Source organism: Triturus cristatus, chromosome 4_2 (genome assembly GCF_964204655.1).
Source record: "Triturus cristatus chromosome 4_2, aTriCri1.1, whole genome shotgun sequence".
NCBI classification, from domain to species: domain Eukaryota; kingdom Metazoa; phylum Chordata; class Amphibia; order Caudata; family Salamandridae; genus Triturus; species Triturus cristatus.
The window spans coordinates 363,021,348-363,046,344 of NC_140586.1; the positions used below are offsets into that span (position 1 = coordinate 363,021,348).

Genomic DNA, 24,997 nt, shown 5'->3' on the forward strand with positions numbered 1-24,997 from the left:
ACTCTTCTTCCCAAAGATAAAACACCTGGCCCAGATGGTTTTACGGTTCATTTCTATCTTCACTTTAAGGATCTCCTATTATCGCATTTATTTTCTTTGATTACTTTTTTTCTTGCCCAAGGAGACTCCAAAGGTCCCTTTACGCGGGCAATGTTATGTCTAATCCCTAAAAAAGAGAAAGACCCCTCCCTCTGTAAAAATTATCGACCTATTTCCTTAATTAACACCGATTGAAAAATGTATGCTAAATTTTTGGCCTCTCGTATTAATAAAATCATTCCTAACCTTACTAACATTTATCAATCTGGGTTTGTTAAAGGCAGGTCCATTACTGACAATTCAAGAACTTTCCTCCTCAGCATCATTCACCTTGCCTCAAAGATAGATTCCCCAGTCGCCGCTATTACACTGGATGCTGAGAAAGCATTCGACAGAGTGTGCTGGGATTTTATGTTTGGTGCGTTGAGGTGGCATGGCTTTAGCTCTTCCATTATTCAATATATTCAATTATTATACTCTGATCCCTCTACTTCTATCTGGGTTAATGGTTCTCAATCTCACTATTTCTCTCTGCATAGAGGCACCAGACAAGGTTGTCCTCTCTCCCCTCTTCTTTTTATTCTTGCGTTAGAACCCTTTTTAGAAAAAATACGACGTTCACCATCATATACTGGCTTCACATTTCAGAACATTGATATTAAGTTTATTGCTTATGCAGATGATATTTTACTTTATATTTCTAATCCGACCACTTCTTTACCTTCACTCTTTTCCTTGTTACAAGAATATTTTCTGGTTATAAACTTAATATAGACAAATCTGAGGTTCTACCCCTTAATACATTTTGCCTTCCTCACATGTTTCAGGGCTCTGGCTTCGAATGGAATTCTGGTAATATTAAATGCTTAGGTATTATTTATGCTAACACTATTAGAGAAACCATTAAGCTTAATCAGAAAGATATAGTTAAAAAGCTCTCTTCCCTTATAGATAGTTGGTTTCCCCTTTTCTTATCCTGGTAGGGGAGGCTAGCAACTATCAAAATGATGCTTCTTCCTATTGTTAATTTTTATCTTTCAATGCCTCCTAATTCCCTTCCACTCTACTTTTTTAAAGCAATAAACCGTATCTTCACAACATTCTTATGGAATAAACGCAAAGATAGGATCTCTCTCTCTCGTCTTCAAAAACCCAAAGATTTGGGTGGAGTTAACTTCTCCAACCTCACTCGATTCCATTCGGCTTTTACTTTAAAACAAATTTGGCCTTTTTTATCTGATTCGTCTGATCCTCCCCTAACAGCCTGGAGCTCAATAGAACTTGCGCAACTTTCACCTTTCTCATTTATTACGGCTACTCGCTTATCTCAACCTCCGCAGCGTTTTCTCACCCCTATCTTTAAGCATTCCAAAGCACTTGCTCTCTCAGTGTTTTGCTCCTCCCTCTCGCAGTCAGAGTTTCATTCCTTAACTCCAATTTGGTATAACAAATCTTTAAAGATAAATCACAGAGCACTTTTTTGGAAAGAATGGATTGATAAAGGTATTATTACTTATGATCATTTACTTACCAATAATTCCTTGCGAGATTACTCTGACATTCGCGCCTCCTTTCACCTTTCCAACGCATACTCCTCTCAGTATCCCTTGCTTAAAAACTCCTTAGCCTTCATTATCTCTCAAAATGCTTCTCTGCCCTCTACTGACAAAATCCTTCCCCCGTTACCAGATTTCTCTATTCCTCTCAAAGCTGCTGCTATCTACAAATTACTTTCCCGCCCCTCTGCTGAAAGAATCAAATCTAAACTTGAACTCTCCTGGGAAAAGGATCTAGCTCAAGAGTTTCCCCCTCAGGTTTGGAATTCCTTATGGTCTAAGTTGCACACTGTGTCCCGTTCTGCTAGTACCACACAGACTTTGTACTTTTTTTTTTTGCAATAGACTTTTTTTTTACCCCTTCTGATTTATATAATTTCAAATTAACTGACTCCCAAAAATGCTGGTCTTGCTCTCATGCTGATAGTGATTTTTTTCACATGTTCTTTCACTGCCCGTTAGTTAAATCCCTTTGGTCTCGTATTTGGTTAAAATTAAATGAAATATGAGCTACAGACCACTCCTTTGAGATTGTCCATATCTTTCTGGGTGGTGCTTCACCTATATGGAATGTTCAATGTAATGTGCGCAAATTTATAGATTTGTATATAGCCATTTCTTTACAGATAATTACAACCAATTGGAAAGACACTTCAAAGATTTCATATAATGCCTAGTGGAACTTATTGTGCCACCATCATAGGCTTGATCGTGCTTTTGCTACCACTGTACCTCTTTTGATTAAAAAAGATTTGTTATGGTTGCCTTTAACCAATTTTCTCTCTCAAATTGTCCCTTGAATATCTTGTTTCTGTACCCTTTTTCATTTATGACCATTATTTAGTTTTTTCTTATATATACCCTTATTAGATTATGTTAATTATAAGATATTTACTCTGTATATTGATTGCCTTTATCCCCTCCTTCCCCTACCCTCTTTCCTTTTCCTCCTCTTGCCCCTCCCTGCCCATTAAACATAATACCTTTAAAAAGCTTTTTCCCTAAGTATATTCCCTATTTCCTTTATGGCATTATTTAAATCTTGTAAGAATTCAATGTTTTTATTGTTTTATCTCAGTGCCTAATGGTTCTCTTTTGTATTGATGTTTTACTTGGTTTATCATATTCAATAAAGCTTTCTAAACTTAAAAAAAAGATAAGCGTTTCATTTCTATGCATGCTCATTAATGCGCTGTCTTTGTGAACCCACCAAATAGTAGTGGCCTACAATTGTGCCTGCCCTGTGGGTCTAGGAATTCTGAGCATGCCTTTGTAGTTAGTGTCTCTGAGTCTTGTTTTGAATCCATAGTAGAACAGGCACCGTATTGTCCAGTTATTTCTGCTGTACTCTGGACCATGTTTTAACATAAAGACCTTTATACAAAAAGGTTTCTCAATTTACAATGAACAGAAACAAAAGCATAATTTAAACAAAAGTAAATGACGTAAGCAGTAAGCAATGAAGCAGGGGAGCACTTGCACATTAAACATCTATTACCAGAGGAGAAAAATAAACACTTTGCAGTTTTCTATCCTGCATTCTAATTGCGCAAACTGGAAAAACTTGAATTTGCTTATACCTCACGCTACCCAAAGACAGACCAGACCACCACACCACTGAATTTCTCTAGTACGTTTGAAAATTTAACTTTAGGAATGAAGGGAAATCTACTAACGACCATAACTGACTGCCAGGAAGCGCATCAAGATATTAAAACTCCGAGGAAGATACAAGTAACTAAGAACCATGAGCTGTAATCTCTGAAATTGACTAGTATCTGCATACACTAAATGGACTCTCTTTAAAGCAATGGGCTAAATCTTGATTTCAAGTTGTGCAGAACGTTTGTATCCAACAATGTATCCCTACTTACATTTCTCTGTGTTCTACCTGAAGGATTTTACCTAGGGGAAAAGGTTCGTAACGAAAGAAAACTTGCACAAACAAATCCAGCATTATTCTCCATTTTGACCTAAAAAACGGGTGGTCAAGGCAGCCAAGGGGGGAAAAAAACAAAAGGTGCACAGTGACCGATATTTCCTGGGTGCGATATTAATGTGAGGTAATTCGGAGTAACTCGGTGGCAATCCAAATACCATCACATTGTTCGAACACAGGTGACTAAAAGTGTAAACATTTCAACACAGGCACACAATTAAGCCACAAATATGTTACACCATGAAGCAGAAACATTCATAGAGGCCATTTCCATTCCCTGGTCAAGCCAAGACACATTTAGCTTCATTGAAGTTACTCGTAATTTATACTGGATTAAGCTAACATTTAAATGCTACGCAAAAACTGTTAAATGAGCACCACATAACTAAAATGTTTACTAACATATACAGGCTGTTTTTATCCAGTAAATCAAATTTGACACCTTTTCCCGGTTGTTAACTCGAGGTAAAAACAATTACGGCCAGAGAAATGCAAAAAAGCATGAATAAATTACCCACTGTCAACTTTGCATAACATTTTGTATGATGTACTTGATAAGTGCGTGAACTCATATATTTAAAATAAAAGTCTTACCTGAATTCTCCATCGCTCTGGAATTGTTCTTAAGAACCAGCAGAGAGCCAGCACGTGTCTGCTGCACAGAGACTATGTCGGATGCTGCCTGTAGAACCTCGAGCATGGAGTAAAAGCCATAACAAAGGTACTGAAAATCACGTCCGAATCTCTGACGGTAGGCCTGCTCAAATTTCGACAGAAGGACTGGAGAAAACGAGAGCAAGTCTTTCAGCTCACTCTTCACAATAGCAGGAAGTATTGGGGCAGTTCTACTGCGTCGTGGAAGTTTAGAATAGGAGGTCAAGCACGCTGATTGAGTTTTGTGATGTGCAAAACGTGGCTTGCTGCTGGTTTTCTGCCGAGCCACAAGACTTGCTATTTTCATGGTAGAATCATTAGGGATACCTGAAGACAGAAAGGAGTTTGCAAAAGATAAACATACAGTCAGTAGGGTGGAAAAGATAATACTGTGTGCAATTAGTTAAGCACCAAAGACTCCTGGTGCCAATAATGGGCAAAGGTTTTACTGTGCTTTTAACAATTAGTAAAAGCACGGGCAATCACGGAGTCCAAAACCATTATTCCAGGTATTGAAGAACATGAAGTTTCACTCGCTAGCTGAAGTGACCACCCAGACATACATATATATGAAAGAGACAAAAATACATTTGTTAAGGTGAGCAACTAAATATATGGCAACTCAACACATTTCTACCGGAAGGACAAGGAGCAAATATTTACTATACTTTTAAAGCGAGTGCTGTTTGACAAATTCTCAACAACTCACATTTAAAACACATTTACTCATGTCAACTGTGTCACATATGCACGTCCTCCAATAAACTCCAATAAAAATGTTTTTGTCCTCTCCTTTATGAGCAGCTGTAATTTCGTCTGATTATCAAGGCGGAACATTTTGGTAACCGTTTATTATGTTATTATAGTTTTACTAATGAGCTTATCACTTATAAACAGCCTGAGGGTTTAGGAGGAGGACATACATTTTTTTTTTTATCTCATCCAAGGAACACGTGAAAGGAATTCTTCATTTCTAGAGTCCGGTAAACGAAGCTTAACCACTTGCTCAGATGCCTATTCTAAATGAAAGGCTTCTTGCAAGACTTCAAAATGTATTAGCTGTCCTAAAACAGAACAAGGTGGCTGTAGGCTTGATCCTTAGGAACCACTGGTTTATCTGAGGAGAATGGTGGCACACCACACCACTCCTGCTGTGAGAGAAGCCCCTCCCACAGGTAGAGGAAACAAGAAGTTAAGTCATTGCAAGCAGATTTGTTAGACCTAGCGGTTCCGGCTGGCTGGGACACCTCAAAGCCAGTCAGAATCCAACCGTCCTAGATAAGATGAATAAGTTACACATGTGTGAAAACCTGTGCTCACCCTTGGGTAGCTTGGCAAGAGCAGTTAGACTTATCCTCAGGGCCCAAATGTAAAGTACTGGCACAATCCCACCTTCAGAACACACTGCATACGTCACAACTCCATGTGTAGAAATCAAAGGTCTTTGTACTGCACACACATTGAAATTGAAACGAGATACAAATTGTATATACACTTTACAATTATATGCAATTGTCGTACTTCACCATTAGCAGCAGAACGTCAAGAACATGTATGCCCTAATAAGAGGTATTCATCCAACACAACATTCCCCAATATTGCATAACCCCAACAGTTGCAATGGTCAAGAAATCACACGTCTGACTACGCCTCTTGTCCCAGCCCCTCAGTCACTCAACTACACCAGCCAACGATACACGTTGCCCCTGCTGGCGCCACATTGATTAGATTGTCGGAACCACTTAAAACGGAAAGAAACTGTTACTTAGTTTCATCTATCCCGATTAGACCTTCAGGCGCCCTGCGGCACCCACACAAGAGCTGGATCGCTTCCCCCCCGTAGACAAAAGATTGTGACCCAGGAAGCTGGTGGGCTTCCAAGTCTGGAGACATGTCCGTAGCTCCCGACAGCCAGCCGTAGGTGCCCACGAGGCACAAAGAAACCCCTTGGGCCCCGTCACAATGTTCTCCACAACAAAGTACCTTGTGGTCCAGGGAAAGGGAGCCAGCAACCTCTGACGGAGGCCGCAAAGTCAGGCACTGTCGTCCTCCGGATCTGGAGGTCAAAGACAGTCTCCGTTCCCAGCTCAGATCCCCCAACACCCCTTGGACACCACACGCCCTAGAGTGCAAGATAGCAGAGGTCCCCCGGTTGCAAGTACGGATCCCTCAGACTCTGCCAGCTTCCCCAGCAATCCTCGAACTTCTCACATCCCGGCACCTCAGGTGAGCTGCTGATCTTTACGAGCACACTCCTCTGCCCAGTGTGATGATGGTGTACATCAGGACGGTCCTTGTCCCGCCCGACGATCACTTCCACCCATTTCCGCCACACCCTGCGCGATCCTTATGATCTTGTGGAAACGGGAAGATCCTTTGTGTCCCTGGGCTCTCGTGGACAGGAGGCCAGTCAACACATGGCTGCAGGCCAGCAACATCCAGGCAAAATCCACCATGTGATACTCCCCTTCCTGGAGCACGACAAACTCCGAGCCACCACAATTCTGCGGATTATCCAGCTGCAGTCCCTCCTGCCCTAATGATTCCTCTTGTCTATGTCCCAGCGTTGAACTAGCGTACTATGATTCAAAATCCAAAAGCGTCTTTACCTTCTAAGCCAGAGCCCCGAAGTTATACCAACAAAGGCCTTTGAAGGTGCGATCATTTTAAAAGGCCACCTTTGAAATGCTCAGGCCCTCTCTAAATTTTGACCTGTCTGCCATCCTACAACGGGAGGTTTGATCACTATCTTTAGGGGGGCCAAAACCCTGCCCCTAGGTATGTAGGTTCCAATTCCACCAGGGAAGAATCTCTTAGGGACAGGAAACCACTACCCATTCAGAGCTGTTAAGAGGTTGTGTTTTTTGCTAAACTCCTCACTGGATGAATCAATAAGCTCTGTCAGAAAATAACTTTACTTCTCGTGCAACTCTCATCCATGAGTGAGTGGACTAATCTTTCTGGGAAATCCAAGTATTTTGGACTCCTTTAGGATCAGTTGGCAGAAAGTTTAAAGCTCAATGAGAGTCCATTTCTAGAGCTCCTCTGCCAGTTCACATAATGAGGCTGGTGGAGATGACTGAAGGGCTACAGAATAGCTCAGTCTTCTTGCTTAGTTACAACATGCCAGCAATGTTGATGATATATTCCAACACCCACATTCATCTAAAAGAGGAGCAAAAAGTCTTCAACAACAGACAAATACTTTAAAATACAGAATACCAGCATTGTGTTTCTGCCCCAATGTGGATCTTTATAGAGCCTCTGTGGGTTCTCAATCTGTGCTTCCAAGGAGTCAGTCCTGAAAGAGAACGGAAGGTGTAATATGATTGAAGAACTATCCACATCGAAAGTCACCAGTGATTCAAATTCCTACTTCTGAAGCGAGACCAGTTTAAGCTTGATGGCCCTCATATGTAGCCCTTAAAAGATGACAGACAGATAAGAGTGCAAGCTACCACCATTTTCTGGAAGTACCATACAGAGTTCAACCACACATGAGCCCAATCTCTTGAACAGAGAAATTATGTCCTGGTATAGGAAGGCTTTCCAATCTATGGTGTCCATAAGAGTTCTACCAAAACCAAGCTACTAAGGCCCGACAGTCACAGAGACTCCTAACTCAATTATTAGAAAGGTCATCAAATAAGGCGACTACGTGGCAGATTCAGAAAATTAAGACCTCTCTAGCCTCAGGAACATAGCAAGCATCATCTCCGTAGGAAAAGCTTGGTCACCAAGCTTAGTACTAACAGCAGAAACATGTATGAAAAAAGGTTTACAGTCCAGTCCAGTATAAACTTAAAGAACAAGTTACTTACCTTCGGTAACTATGTATCTGTAAGAAACATTAGTTAGTTAGATTCCTCACCTTAGAATATCCCCAGGCGTCAAGCTGGATCCGGAAAGATTTTTCGTCAGCAATACCCCTGGCGCGTCGCTAGGCGTCATCTGCGGCTCCGCGTCCGTCGTCGGCGTTGTGCGCCGGAATGACGTCGTCGGAGTACTTAGACGCCGCCCTCGCGTGCTGACGTCAGTTCTTGTACATAGCTTTCCGTGCCAGGAACGCAGAGCCATGCAAGAGACCGACACTGATGCCAAAAAAGTCTAGGGCCCTGAAAAGGATAACCTTAACCCTAGATGTCGGTTCGCAGAACGGGGAGGATGGGTGAATCGGTGAGGAATCTAACTAACTAATGTTTCTTACAGATACATCGTTACCGAAGGTAAGTAACTTGTTCATCTGAAAGAAACACGTTAGTTAGATTCCTCACCTTAGAATAGATACCCCAGCAATACCAACCACGGTGGTGGGTCTGCGAACCAAGATCACACCAGAAAGGCCTGGAGAACAGAACGGCCAAAGAAGCAGTCTCTCCGGACTTGGCTGTCCAGGCATTAATGCTTAGCAAACGTGTGCAGCGAGGCCCACGTTGCTGCCTGACAAACATCCTGCAAGGGGACTCCCCGACCCAGGGCAGTCGTCGCCGCCATGGCCCGAGTGGAATGGGCCTGAGCAGAACAGGAGGTTCCTTTTTAGCTAAGGAGTAACAAGCTTTGATGCAGAAAACGACCCACCGAGAGATGGTCCGCTTGTGCACCGCCCACCCCTTCTTAGCGCCCACGTAGCCAACAAAGAGTTGGTCATCCACCCGGAACTGTTTTGTGCGGTCCAGATAGAAGGAGAGCGCACATTTTGGGTCCAGACGGTGGAGCCGCTCTTCCTCTTTCGAGGGATGCGGAGGCGGAAAGAAGGTGGGCAGCGTAACAGACTGCCCGATGTGAAAGGCAGTCACAACCTTAGGAAGGAAGGAAGGGCGAGTGCGGAGCAAAACCTTGTCCGGATGAATAGAAAGGAAAGGAGACTTAGAAGAGAGAGCCTGGAGCTCACTCACCCTTCTAGCAGAGGTGATGGCTACCAGGAAAGCAGTCTTAAGCGTCAAGAGACAAAGAGGACAATTATGAAGTGGCTCAAAGAGAGCGCACATCAGATATGTCAAAACAAGATTCAAATCCCACTGAGGCATTACGAAAGGGACAGGAGGAAACCTGTGAGTAATGCCCTTAAGGAATCGAGAAACAACAGGGGATTTGAAGAGAGAAGGCTAATCAGGAAGCCGAAGGAAGGCAGAGATAGCAGAAAGATAACCTTTAAGAGTGCCCAGAGCAGAGCCCTGCCTGGCCAAAGAAAGAAGAAAGAGGAGAACCTCAGAAAGAGGGGCGGACAGGGAATCCACAGCCTTTGCTGTGCACCATGCCACAAATTTGTTCCACCTACAGGCGTATACCGTTTTAGAGGAGGGACGCCTGGCTGCCAGAATCACATCGCAGACTTCAGGAGGCAAGTCAAATGGCATCAACTGTCGCCGCTCAATCTCCACGCATGGAGGTGGAGACTGGACAGGTTCGGGTGGAGGACCGTCCCCTGCTGCTGCGACAGAAGGTCGTCCTGAAGAGGCAGTCGTATCGGGGGATCGATTGACAGACTGAGTAGCTCGGGATACCAGTACCTTCATGCCCAGTCCGGATCCACCAAGATGACTTGGGCCCGGCCGCGCCTGATCTTCTTCAGCACTCTGGGCAGAAGTGGTATAGGCAGAAAGACGTACAACAGACCGCAACTCCACTCGCGACGAAAAGCGAGTGCCGCCTTGGGAACTCCAACGCGCAGAACTGCTGACATTGCGCGTTCTCTTCGGTGGCGAATAGATCTAACCAAGGTTCTCCCCACTGCCGAAAGAGGCCTTGCGCCACGTCCGAGTTTAGACGCCACTCGTGATCCATCATGCACCGGCGGCCGAGTTCGTCTGCTCTGGCGTTCAGAGAGCCCGCCAGATGTTGAACCACCAGGGTGATGCCCTGATGTTCCAGCTGTAGGAGAGTAGGGTCTGCTTTCTATGTTCACCCCCACTTTTTGCTTTTGCTTCACTGGTTTTCGACTTAGATGTGGCTGTGGGCCTGCTAATCAGACCCACAGCCCAGCTGTTCTCTCTCTAAATTCATACTATGTACTTTAGGTACATAACCCAATTGGTAAGGATCACCTTCTAGGGCCCTGTACAGTGTACCTTAGGTACCCAGGGCATAGGTGTACCCTAGGCCTACCAGGGGCTGCAGCATGTATTATGCCACCCCTGGCTGGCCTTCCATTATGACACAACTGGCTGATCACTCAGCTGGGGCAAGGTTGTGTAATCACCCCTTGCTTAGGTGTAGAATTCCTATACCTACCTTATATATAGACACATGGGTAACCTATCAGTCACTCCTATGGCAGGCCTTAACAATCCTGAAGGCAGAGTGCTTGGTAACATGTGAGATGGTGCTCTAGCATGAGCTGAGCCTGTCTGTAGCTTTCGGAACCATGTCCTTATAGCTGTTCTATGATATCGCCTACAATATACTCTTAAAGTGCCTTATAATCCTCGCGGTTATGGTAACTATGGTTTGGCTTTATTAAAACATGTCGTGTAAGGTGTCTAACACTTTGGAATACTACCCCCACACCATTTCTGGCGATGAGGATAGTATTCCTCCCTTCTAGAGGGAGAGGACATGTTGAAGACCTACTACCCAGTTAAAGTTAACCAGAGCCCCAGCATCACAAAATGGATGCTGCTGCCACAGACACAAGTCTGACCTCCTGCTGCTGGGAGTCCTTCCGGCGAGGGAGGCTTGGACAATAGGTTTCCTGCCTTGGAGGTGCTAGCACCACCCTAGACAGGCCTTAGTGTATTGGGGCAGGGAGGGATGAATGAAACGAGACACTGCCTGGGGCACACAAGGTGTCCCATGCATAGTCCGGTTCAAACCGGTGCTGGGGCACACCAGCCCCAGTCCTGGCGCGAAACTGGACAAAGGGAAGGGGGTGTAACCACCCCCCTCCCTGGTCCCACCCATAGGAGGGACCTAGCAGGTAACCCAGCCCCCCAGATTAGTATAAGAGTGGGAGCTGAGTCCCTAGGACTTTGGATTATCCTGATAACTGAAACCTGAACAGAAACTCTGGACCTTCGACATTCGACTACGGAAGAAGACTGAAGAATGTCCCTTGTGGCCAAGGAGTGGCCACCCTGTGCAAACAGGCACCATCAAGCGACCTGCCGTTTGCTTTGCCCTAAGTTCTACAAGGAACCGACTGCAGAGCCCGACCAGCGCCTTGACTTCCAGACTTCTCCGACCCTGATCCACATCCACAGCAAAGCTGAGATCCGTGGAGGCGACGAGAGACGTGGGACCAGCTACCTGGGAAAATTGGCTACTAGCTTCCAGCGCAGCTTCTGAGGCATCCTCGAAGTTGTGCTCTGGGGATTGAGAAGACACAACCCCGAGCACCATCTGCACCGAAGATCATCCCTCCACACTCCACGAGTTCTGCGTGGGGCCCTTCTGCATTTTCCTGCTCGACGCGTCTGTCCGGTTGCTTGCCCGTTGGCTAGTAACCTCTGCGACGACGAACCCTTGACTTTTCACCGCTGGTTTGGCTCCTCCAGACTGGCCATTGCTTCCCTGTGAAAGAGAAGACCTCAGGCCTTCCTGGTCTGCAACAGAAGCGAATCCTTCATTCTGCGTGGGTTGCGCTTGCCAAGGCTTGTTGGGTCCAAACTCGACATAGACGCCGCCAACAGCAAGAGCCCTCGTGGGACAGCTCGCCTCCTGGTTCTGGTCGTCCTCGGCTCCGCAGACCACGCCCTCGCCACCGTCCCTCGCATCCGAAGAGTGACCGCCAGCGGTAGATCATTCTCCCACCTCGCCGCCAAGACATGGAACACCGTCCCCATCTGCCTGCGGCAGACCGAGGACCTCCTAACCTTCAGGAGACTTCTCAAGACCTGGCTCTTCAAACAGTGGCAGCTCCCCCCCCCCCATCTAGCGCCTTGAGACCACCCCGGGTATGTAGTGCGCTTTATAAATGCTATGATTGATTGATTGATTACACAAACAGCAGTGCACTACCCTAAACACTAAAACAATACCTTAGCATGACCCCCTACACTACCCAAACACTTCTATACTACCCTAAACCCTAAAACACAACCCCAGCACGACCCCCTACACTACCCAAACACAACTGCGCTACCCTAAACCCTAAAACACTACCCTCAGCACGACCCCATACACTACCCAAACACCAATGCACTACCCTAAACCCCCTACACTACCTGTCAGGTTCGGAAAATCAGCGCGCCGCCTGCCGTGTAAGTGATACACGGAGGGCTGCCCCCGTTCCAGACTACACTTCCCGGCGGGCGTTGCGCGAGACGAATCACGTGACTCGCGCAATGCCCGTCGAGGACGTAAAGAGGGCAAAGGTCGACTCCTTCGGAGCCGATAATTCTCTTCGAGAAGACGTGCCCGAGAACACTGTTCCTTGGAGGAGGGAGCTCAGAGGCAGAAAGAATCAGGAGGCGAAGGCTCTGTACATCTTCAGAGTCCCCCATGCGACCGAGGTAGGCGTGTTGTCTCTGGTTCTATTTCGGCTCCTCCTACGACCGAGTTCCGGGACCCAGAGTCTCGGCGAACTGGAATATTTGAGGTATATTCCTGAGCAGCTGTTCTTAAGACAACGCTAGCGCCCCTCTGTTGCAGAGACCAGTGGGTCTCATGCAGAGGAGCGGTTCTCCCTTGCGGCCACTCACCCAGCAGGGAGTGGGTCTCAGCCTGGTCATTTTCTCTTGTGGCGAGAAAGAGCCCTGTCACCCCTCCCCCCCCCCCACTCCCCAGACTTACAGCCAGCTGTTGCCATGTTACTCATTGTTCATTCGCGGTCTGGCGAGACCGTTAAAACCCTACCATCACTTGGAGTGCATAGATGAGTGTGGATTGCTGATGAACGTTTATAACATACTGGCAGAAGCAAGACGCGCAAACCAGGCCCGTCCCTGCAGCCAGTCCACATTATTGTTTCTTGTCTTGCGTTTCGTTTATTAGATATAGGAGAGAGCCTCAACACGAAGGGGTGGTGCATACTCGCTGGGCTTGGGACTAATGGTACAGACACAAGTGGGTACATGCGAAATCTTTTCTTTTGTATTAGTTGCCTGAGACCTCTGACCACTGCCTCTTGCTCTCCCCTATATGTTTAGACGTACCTTCTTTGCTTTACAGGTGAGAGCGCGCGCCAGGGTAGATAACGATGGTGTTAATGTCCAACGTGTAAATAAGATGGTGTTTTGTCTGTTCTTTGCCTTTCAGATCTTCCTCCCTGCAGTCCCCACCCTTTCCTTCCCCCGCTCGATCACCTCAAAAGTCCGTGTTCACTCTCAAGCCGGACTTGGGGTCATCCAGAGGTGAGCCCCTTTAGAGCATCAACACAGCCCCGGGGACATCGGAACGGAGGAACCTGACACTACCAAACACCACTGAAATACCCTAAACCCTAAAAGACGACCCCCTACACTATACAAACACCACTGCGCTACCCTAAACCCTAAAACACTAACCGCAGCACGACCCCCTACACTACCCAAATACCACTGTGCTACCCTAAACCCCAGACCTACCCCCTGCAAAACCCCCTACCCTACCCAAACACCACTGCGCAACCCTAAACCCTAAAAAACTAGCCCCAGCACGACCCCCTACACTACCCAAACACCACTGAGCTACCCAAAAACTTAAAACACTACCACCAGCACGACCCCCTACACTACACAATCACTGCGCTACCAGAAATCCTAATACACTACCCACAGCACGACCCCCTACACTACCCAAACACCACTGCGCTACCCTAAACCCTAAAACACTACCCCCAGCACGACCCACAACACAAACACCACTGCGCTACCCTAAACCCTAAAACACTAACCCCAGCACAACCCCCTACATTACACAATCACTGCGCTACCATAAATCCTAATACACTACCCACAGCACAACCCCCTACACTACCCAAACACAACTGCGCTACCCTAAACCATAAAACACGACCCCCTACACTACACAAACACCACAGCACTACCCTAAACCCTAAAACACTACATCCAGCACGACCCCCTACGCTACACAAACACCACTGCACTACCCTAAACCACGACCCCCCTACACTACATAAACACCACTGCGGTACACTAAACCCTAAAACACAACCCCCAGCACTACCCCCTACACTATCCAAACACCACTGCACTACCCTAAACCCTAATTCTACCCCCGGCATGACCCCCTACACTACAAAAACACCACTGCACTACCGTAAACCCTAAAACACTACACCCAGCATGACCCCCTACACTACCCAAACACATCTGCACTTTCCTAAACCCTAAAACACGACCCCTATACTACAAACACCGCTGCACTACACCAAACCCTAAAACACTACCCCCAGCATGACCCCCTACACTACACAAACACCACTGCATTGCCCTAAACCCTAAAACACTACCCCTACACTACACAAACACCACTGCACTACACTAAACCCTAAAACACTACCACCAGCACAACCCCCTACACTACCCAAACACCACTGTGCTACCATAAACCCTAAAACACTACCCCCAGCACGACCCCTAACCTACACTACCCAAACACCACTACGCTAAACGATAAATCTACCCGCGCACGACCCCCTACGCTACCCAAACACCACTGCGCTACCCTAAACCCTAAAACACTAGCCCCAGCACGACCCCCTACACTACCCAAACACCACTGCGCTACCCTAAACCTTAAAACACTACCTCCAGCATGACCCCCTAAACTACCCAAACACCACTGCACTACCCTAAACGATAAATCTACCCCCGCATGACCCCCTACACTACACAAACACCACTTAGCTACCCTAAACCCTAAAACACTACACCCAGCACGATCCCCTAAGCTACCCAACCACTGCGCTTCCCTAAACCCTAAAACACTACCCCCAGCACGACCCCCTAAACTACCCAAACACTGCGCTACCCTAAACGATAAATCTACCCCCGCATGACCCACTACACTACCCAAATATCACTGCACTACCCTAAACCCTAAAACATTAGCCCCAGCACGACCCCCTACACTACACAAACACTACTGCGCTACCATAAACCCTAAAACACTACACCCAGCACGATCCCCTACGCTACCCAAACACCATTGCGCTACCCTAAAACACTACCCCCTACACTACACAAACACCACTGCACTACCCTAAAACACAACCCCCTTCACTACACAACCACCACTGCACTACCCTAAACCCTAAAACACGACCCCTACACTACACAAACACCACTGCTCTACTCTAAACCCTAAATCACTACCCCCAGCACCACCCCTACACTACACAAACACCACTGCACTACCCTAAAACACAACCCCCTTCACTACACAACCACCACTGCACTACCCTAAACCCTAAAACACTACCCCCTACACTACACAAACACCACTGCACTACCCTAAAACACAACCCCCTTCACTACACAACCACCACTGCACTACCCTAAACCCTAAAACACTACCCCCTACACTACACAAACACCACTGCACTACTCGAAAACCTAAAACACTACCCCCAGCACGACCCCCTACACTACACAAACACTACTGCACTACCCTAAACCCTAAAACACTACCCCCAGCACGGCCCCCTACAATACACAAACACCATTGCACTACCTAAACCTTAAATTTACCCCCAGCACGACCCCCTACACTACCCAAACACCACTGCACTACCCTAAATCCTAAAACACTACCCCGAGCACGACCCCCTACACTACACAAACACCAATGCACTACCCTAGACCATAAATCTACCCCAGCACGACTCCCTATACTACCCACACACCACTGCACTTTCGTAAACCCTAAAACACTAGCCCAGCAAGACCCCCTACACTACACAACCACTGCGTCTACCCTACACCCTACCCCAAGTACGACCCCCTACAGTACACCAACACCACTGCACTACCCTAAACCCTAAAACACTACCCCCAGCACGACCCTCTACGCTACCCAAACACCACTGCACTACCCTAAACCCTAAAACACTACCCCCAGCATGACCTTCTACACTACCCAAACACCACTGTGCTAAACTAAAACACTACCCCCAGCACGATCCCCTACACTACCAAAACACCACTGCGCTACCCTAAACACTAAAACACTACCCCCAGCACGACACCATACACTACCCAAACACCACTGCGCTACACTAAACCCTAAAACACTACCCCCAGCATGACCCTCTACACTACCCAAACACCACTGTGCTAAACTAAAACACTACCCCCAGCACGATCCCCTACACTACCAAAACACCACTGCGCTACCCTAAACACTAAAACACTACCCCCAGCATGAACCCCTACACTACCCAAACACCACTGCACTACCCTCAAACCCTAAATCTACCCCCAGCACGACCCCCTACACTACCCAACCACCACTGCACTACCCTCAACCCTAAAACACTAACCTCAGCACTACCCCCAACACCATACACAAACACCACTGCGCTACCCTAAACCCTAAATCTACCCCCAGCATGACCCCCTACACTACCCAAACACCACTGCCCTACACAACTCTAAAACACTACCCCCAGGACTACCCCCTACACTACCAAAACACCACTGCACTACCCTAAAACATGACCCCTACACTACACAACCACCACTGCACTACCCTAAACCACTACCCACAACATGACCACCTAAACTACACAAACACCACTGCACTACCCTAAACCCTAAAACACTACCCAAACACCACTGCACTACCCTCAACCCTAAAACACTACCCCCAGCACTACCGCTACACTACACCAACACCACTGCACTACCCTAAACCCTAAATCTACCCCCAGCACGACCCTTACACTACCTAAACTCCCTGCACTGCCCTAAACCACTACCTCCAGCACGACCCCCTACACTACCCAAACTCCACTGCGCTTATCTAAAATACTACCCCAGTACGACTCCCTACACTGCCCAACCACTGCGCTACCCTAAACCCTAAAACACTACCCCAGCACGACCCCCTACACTACCCAAACCCTACTGCGCTACACAAAACCCCAAAACACTACCCCAGCACGACCCCCTACACTACCCAAACACCACTGCGCTACCCAAAACCCTAAAACACCACCCCCAGCACGCCGCCGTACACTACCCAAACACCACTGCGCTACCCTAAAACACCATCCCAGCTCGACCCCCTACATTAACCAAACACCACTGCGCTATCCTAAACACTACCCCCAGCACGACCCCCTACGCTACCCAAACACCACTGTGCTACCCTAAACCCTAAAACAATACCCCCGCACAACCTCCTACACTACACAAACACTACTGCGCTACCCTAAACACTAAAACAATACCCCAGCATGACCCCCTACACTACCCAAACACCACTGCACTACACTAAACCCTAAAACACTACCCCCAGCACAACCCCCAACACTACACAAACACCACTGCACTACCCTAAACCCTAAAACACTACCCCCTACACTACACAAACACCACTGCACTACTCTAAACCCTACAACCCTAGCCCCAGCACGACCCCCTACAATACACAAACACCATTGCACTACCTAAACCATAAATCTACCCCAGCACGACCCCATACACTACCCAAACACCACTGCACTACCCTAAACCCTAAATCTACCCGCAGCACGACCCCCTACACTACACCAACACCAATGCACTACTCTAAACCCTAAAACACTACCCCCAGCACGACCCCTACACTACACCAACACCAATGCACTACCCTAAACCCTAAAACACTACCCCCAGCATGACCCCTACACTACCCACTGCACTAAACTAAAACACTACCCCCAGCACAACCCCCTACACTACCCAAACACCACTGCGCTACCCTAATCCCTAAAACACTACCCCCAGCAAGCGCCCCTACACTACCCAAATACCACGGTGCTACGCTAAAACACTACCCCCAGCACGACCCTCTACACTACATAAACACCACTGCGCTACCCTAAACCCTAAAACACTACCCCCAGCACGAATCCCCTACACTACACAAACACCACTGCACAACCCTAAAATATTACCCCCAGCACGACCCCCTACACTACACAAACACCACTGCGCTACCCTAAACCACTACCCCAGCACGACCCCCTACACTACCCAAACATCAATGCGCTACCCTAAACCCTAAAACACTAACCCCAGCACGACCGCCTACACTACCCGAACACCACTGCACTACCCTAAAACACGACCCCCTACACTACCCAAACACCACCACACTACCCTAAACCCTAAAGCATGACCCCCTACACAAACACAACTGCACTACCCTAAACCCTAAAACACTACCCCCAGCACTACCCCCTACACTACACAAACACCACTCCACTACCCTAAACCCTAAATCTGCTCCCAGCACAACCCCTACACTACCAAACACCACTGCACTACCCTAAACCACGACCCACTACACAAGCAACACTGAACTACCCTAAAACACTACCCCCTACACTACCCAAACACCACTGCACTACCCTAAACCCTAAAACACTACTACCAGCACGGCCCCCTACACTATATATATTGTCAACTGCCGGTCTCCAGTATTATCTACTGGCGGTCGCCAGTAGATAGTTATAGTTGGGACCTAGTTTCCATAGAAAAAGCTTTTTTTGTTTTCCCAATAACTTAGACGCCGGTTGATGAATCTTTGCGAAATTTTCAAAACTTATGGCCCGCTCCAGTCAGCTCCTATCCTGAAAGTTTCGGGGTGATTTGCCAAGCAGGGGCCGAGAAAAACCCTTACACTACCCTAAACCCTAAAACACTACCCCCAGCACGACACCCTACACTATCCAAACACCACTGAGCTACCCTAAACCCTAAAACACTACCCCAGCACGACACCCTACACCACCCAAACACAACTGTGCTACCCTAAACCCTAAAACACTACCCCAGCACAACACCCTACACTACCCAAACACCACTGAGCTACCCTAAACCCTAAAACACTACCCCAGCACGACACCCTACACCACCCAAACACAACTGCGCTACCCTAAACCCTAAAACACTATCCCAGCACGACACCCTATACTACCTAAACACAAGTGGGCTACCCTAAACCCTAAAACACTGCCCCCAGCACGACACCCTACACTACCCAAACATCACTGAAGTACCCAAAACTCTAAAATACTACCCCCAGCATGACCCCCTACACTACCCAAACACCACCACTACCCTAAACCCTACAATACTACCCCCAGCACGACCCCCTAGACTACACAAACACCACTGCACTACCCTAAACTCTAAACCTACCCCCAGCACAACCCCCTACACTACCAAAACACCCCTGCGCTACCCTAAACCTACCCCCAGCACAACCCCCTACACTACCAAAACACCACTGCACTACCCTAAAACACTACCCCAGCATGACCTCCTACACTACCCAAACACCACTGCACTCCCCTAAACCCTAAAACACTACCCCCAGCATGACCCCCTACACTACACAAACACCACTGCACTACCCTAAACCCTAGAAAAGTAACCCCCATCCCATGCACAATCCCCCTTACCTGTCACTCCTCATGGTTCCTGCTTCACGTTGTCGGAGGAGCGGTGCATGTCAGTGTGAGGAAACGGAACAACCTAGGTTTCCTTACAACGATGTGGATTGTCTACATTTTTTTAGAACGCATGGTCATTTAACATACATACCTTTACAACGAAATTCGTTGTAAAGGCATGCGTGGTAAATGACCATGTGCTTAAAAAAAATGCGTAGTAATGAGTTCGCGATGTACAACGCATGCAACGTAATGCATGCGTTGTAATGGTATTGCGAAGTAAAAAAGTCATTGTAACAGCTGTTTACCGATCGAAGCTGGCCCCTGTTCTTCAGTGAGTCTTATATTTGATTAGGAGGAAGGGATGTGTTTTTTTTTTTACCAAAAAGTGCATTCACGGCTGTTGTATTGTGAAAGTGTCCGCGTGGCCTGGTTTCACTTCCGGTGAGAGAGTGGAAGAGTCGGTTTCGATCTAAAGGAGTTCTGTTGTTGGACGGGGCCGGCGTGACACATCATCAGAAAACACAGCTAATTGAAAGCGTACTCCCCGAAGTATGGAGCAGTGCCATTAGAGGTCAACGAGTGTGCGTCCCACCGAAGTTTGACCGTACTGTGCCGTTCAAGGTTAGAGGATGCAGAAGCGGCAATAATCACAGGTCCGCTTGTACACTAAAAACGGACAAAATTATTCTTTCCTTTCTATTCTTCTTTTGCTGCACCATCTGTTCTTCCTCCTCTACTGCAAGTGGATCAACTTCGGCAAAACTAGAAGCCATAGTTGTATTAAAAATAAACAAACACATAAAAAAGGTATATCAATATAAAGAGAAGCAAGAAACAGGTTTTCTCTCTATCAAGGACAAAAAGTAAGGGACATATCAGAAGGATGGATCCTCCCTCTTTCACAATGAAATTGATTTCAACCAATCAGATTCCTTTTTTCTTTTGCTGAGAAGAAGTCGCGTAGGGTGCACGCCCAAGTCACGCACCCGCAAAAATCATATATATCATTATACACTATAAATAAAACTTTCTATAAACTTTTAATAAGTATATTAGCAAAGCTGTTCAGTCTAATATCATATTCAAACTTTCTATAGTCATTTTTTCAACTTTAAAAGTACGCCGAAGTCTCGACTTCAGATCGATCTCAGCGCGATCACGGCACAACCCCGGAAATACGCGTGGAGAGATGTTGCACATTTCGTAACTGTGCTTTCGTCGAAAATATGTTGAAAATAATATTTTAAAAATACTTTTATTAACCCTTTCGATGCGCATGACGGAGCGGTTCCCTCATGCGCGTCGGTCGCGCTGTGCGTATGACGGAACCGCTCCGTCACGGCCCCGCCCGCTCAATAGAACCTTCAGCACAGCGCGGTAATCCGCGCCGCGCTGAAGGGGTTAATAAATTTAGACAAATACTTAAAGGAAAGGGAATATGCTACTTACCAGTATGCATCTGTTCTTGGCATGTAGAGCTGCAGATCTACACACTATGCATAGATCGCCATCTGGTGTTGGGCCCAGATGTTTGCACTTGTTTTTGTCTTGGAAAGTCACAAGGTAGCGGACTCCTCCGTTGGATCATAGTGCACATGGGCATCGGCTCCATCCTCAGATTGCTTTTCGGCAGCAGGGAAATGATGGAGTTTTTGTAAGAAACAGGAAAGATGCCCATGTATGCTGTATCTAAATGAGATAATATTGGAACAGATAAAGGTAAAGGGGAGGCGTGTGTAGATCTGTAGCTCTACATGCCAAGAACAGATGCATACTGGTAAGTTGTGGTACTGTAAATTTCGGAACCATGTTGGTAGCATGGTCCTACCCTGCCGATTTTGGTATCAGCGAACCGCAAATGACTAATGCGGTATGTATGAGTGTTTTCGTCATGTTTCACCGATGAATTCACCGTGTATACGATACTACATGTCGAACCCTCGGGTTCAATTTTAAAAGGGGAACCATTTTGTGATTGCCCTCACATAGGCTGCGCATTGAGGCCATGCCTAGGCCTAAAGGACACGCAATCTTTCATTGACTTCTTTGTGACCTATGCAAACTGACTCCACTGCCCGAGGTCAGTCCTGCCCGGCCGGTTCCTTTTACTGCGGCCTTATGGGATTAGCATCAGGGCCCAACACATCATAAAGTCGTGTATCCCACGCGACTCCTGACTAATCCCTTTCACACCTGACTCTGTTTCCTACTTTATGGCTTGTTTTACGAGGAGGAGGTGTCCGTTTTATTGGGGTCTGCTGATATCTGATGAGGGTTCTGAGCCTCGCTGGGTAAATAATTATGTGCTGACCGAGCTGAAATGTGGGATTATCATCATGACTGTGCTCTTTCTTTGAAGCGAAAATATGTGAACGACCACTTGTAAAATAGGGGCGGTGTTGCCCAGAGCGTAATATTCTGTACATAAGAAAAGACTGGTTTTTGGTTGGGAGCAGTCTCCTGAGAACATACACCGTGTTGTACTTCTCGGATACCTGTGATTGGTCTGCAGCCAATAAATACGATCTTTGACTTCACCTAGAAGACTCTGTGTTTCTGTGGTCTGAAACAGGAAGAACTCGAAGTCTTCAGGTGTGTCCCCTGGCACCGCTGGGTTGGTTCTGAAAAACCCAGTACTTCAGTTGGCGCCCAACACGGGGCGATTTCAGCGGTACCGGTCCAAGCCAGAGGTTCGTGAGGAGCTTCGTGTGAAAATTCTGGAGGAAGGCCGCCACTTCATCGACCCCTGCATGTCGACGTGGTCCGAAAGTCTTTACTGCGAGGTTCTCCGCGTCCCGACGGCTACAAAGGACTGCTGCCCTGACTATCGCCCTGTTTTGGACCCTTGATGATTTTGTAGAGCGAAACGATTTAACGAGTCTTCTGGTGACGTCATCGATACCTCAGTTAAGTATAAGTGGAGGGTCTCCCAGTCCTTAGTTTGGTATCCCTTTGGGATCGCTTTGATTTGGAACTTGCAAGTGCCAAAGCCAAAGGACTCGTGTATTCACGAGACTATCGTATTCGATAATCCTTTGAAGTTTGAAACTAGACTAGTGAGCGACGATGCCTGGTTCTAGTATATTTGGAAATTTGTTTTGTTTGGGTTGTAATAGGGACACCCGATTAGAGGATTCGTGTCCGGTTCCTCCAATTGGAACTCCAACGTATGAGCTTTATGTGAAACATGGCGTGGGCCCCATTGCGTATAATGAAGTATGGATCCGATACACCAGGAAGGATGGTGTTTTAAAATGGCCCCAAAATGGTAGTTTCGACACAGAAAATCCTAGATAACTTAGAAGTTAAATTATTTAAAAAGAAAGCCCGGCCGGCGATGTTTGATTCTTTCCGCCTATGGCGAAAGGAAGCCAAACAGAAGGAAATTAAATTAGCCAAGAAAAATAAAAGAGAGAAAGGTATGTCGATAATGCAAGCAGCCTTGCAGTTTAAAGATAATGAAGAAGAGCAAATGAATGAGCAGCTGCACGGGCAACGTAAATTAGTGATTGATAAATGCTACCCAGTTTTGCCGCCCCTTCAGCAAGATGCGTCAGAAGAAAAGGAGAAAGATCCCCTAATGTCACATTTGCTGAGTTCGCCACCCCCGTATGCACAGAGTGCTACAGCGCCTCCGCACCCTTTAAATGTACGGCCTCTAGTTAATTTGCCGCAAGCTTTCCCGCAGCCGCCAGCTCCTCCTCAGCCGGCTCCTATGCCTACGGCGCAGCCCTCTCAAGGGCCGCCGGTTTCGCTGCCTATCTCTTCTGCGCTTCCTGCGACTTTACCTGGTACATCAGCTGCCTCCCTCGGCGCTCTTCCTGATACGACCCCTGTACCTGTATCTGCACCCGTTTTTCTTCCCTCTGTCTTTCCCCCTGTTCTTGCTAGTGCGGTCACTAGTTTTATATCGCCTCTCTTCGGGTCATCTAGTACGACTCCTGGTTCACAACGTACGCAGTTGCGTAGTCAGCTGCCAGGTTCTGAAGAGAAAGAAGTATTAGACCGCATGGCATATAAATGGATTGTTTTTCCTTCAAGATATGATGTAGAGTCTGTTGTAAATGTTTTTCATCAATGGGAAGCACCAAAACAGAGATACGTTTGAGAAAATGTGTGTATTCCTCTGTGAGGAATTGGAAGATCATGGTTTGGACTTAAGCCCGCAGGAATTGTGTCATGTACGGTTTGAATTTGGAAAAGGTACGATTGTGGGTCCCGATGTTGAGAAAGCAGTTGCGACATTATTGTCTTTTAGGATCGAGGGTCCTTCTCAGTCACTGTTTGAACGTGACTCCTCTGATAGGAAGGTTAGACAATACCCTATGAGAGAAGTCCCTCCGGTATGGAAGGACGCGGTTGCGGCTGATGCCGCTAACGGTATTGCTGCTATGCCAGCTCATTTCCAGCGTGTTTGGGTACATGTTCCTTGGAAGCGATCAGAAGTTTTAGCCCTTAAGCAGATATTGCCAGACCCCCGTAAAAACCCCGCAGGATATTATAAGGAGTTATAACAGACTGCAGAATCGTGTGTCATGAACCTAGCTGACATAGATATGTTGTTCGGGAATGTCGCTCCGCAGCCTTTATGGGGGTTGATTCGTAATGCAGATCATGCTGCAGAACTAGGTGGCACATGGGCTAATATCACTGCTACAGACACTAGACAAGTTGGTGGTGCGAAACCTGAGCCCTTAGTAGCAGAACTCCCTGGTAGAATTATTACCTACATGAAGACTTTAATGCCAGCGATGCGTGTGAATTGGGATAAATTATCCGCATGCAAACAAAAGAAAAACGAAACAGTGTCTGATTTCTTCACCAGGTTTGAAGAAACATTTATCGACCACAGTGGTCAAGACATGAGTACGGAACGTGGTCAACGGTTATTTGTTGATAAATTTGTGCATAATTTGCTTCCCGAGTTGTGTAAGAAATTAAAAGATTCAGAGAGTTCTTGGGCTGTTTCCTCATCAGCGCAAATACTGGCTACTGCACAGTATTACGAAAATAGGGATAAAGATGAGAAGGATAGAGCAGACAAGAAAACAAAAGAATTAAAGACGAAGGTTCTTTTACAGCAGGCTTACCCGCCACGTGGAGATCAGAATAACTATAAGCAAGGTCAGAGTAACTATCAACAACCCCAACAGTTTCAGAGTAACTCGCAAAGGTTCGGGTATTCCCAACCGCGTGTTCCTGTGGGTCCCAATCAGTGTTCGTATTGCAAACAAGAAGGTCATTTTAAGTATAGTTGTCCTA

The 24,997-nt window shown here is 47.0% G+C and overlaps 1 protein-coding gene across 9 annotated transcripts in view; it reads right to left on the minus strand.

Moving 5' to 3' along the window:
- The window catches only part of TDRD5 (tudor domain containing 5), a 1,318,580-nt gene that overhangs the window by 1,038,663 nt on the left and 254,920 nt on the right, over positions 1 to 24,997 (minus strand). For all 9 annotated transcript variants that reach the window (XM_085601794.1, XM_085601799.1, XM_085601798.1 and 6 more), the window contains exon 3: positions 4,129 to 4,515. In XM_085601794.1, the coding sequence (XP_085457920.1) occupies positions 4,129 to 4,515 (387 nt within the window). The remainder of the gene's footprint in view (positions 1 to 4,128; positions 4,516 to 24,997) is intronic.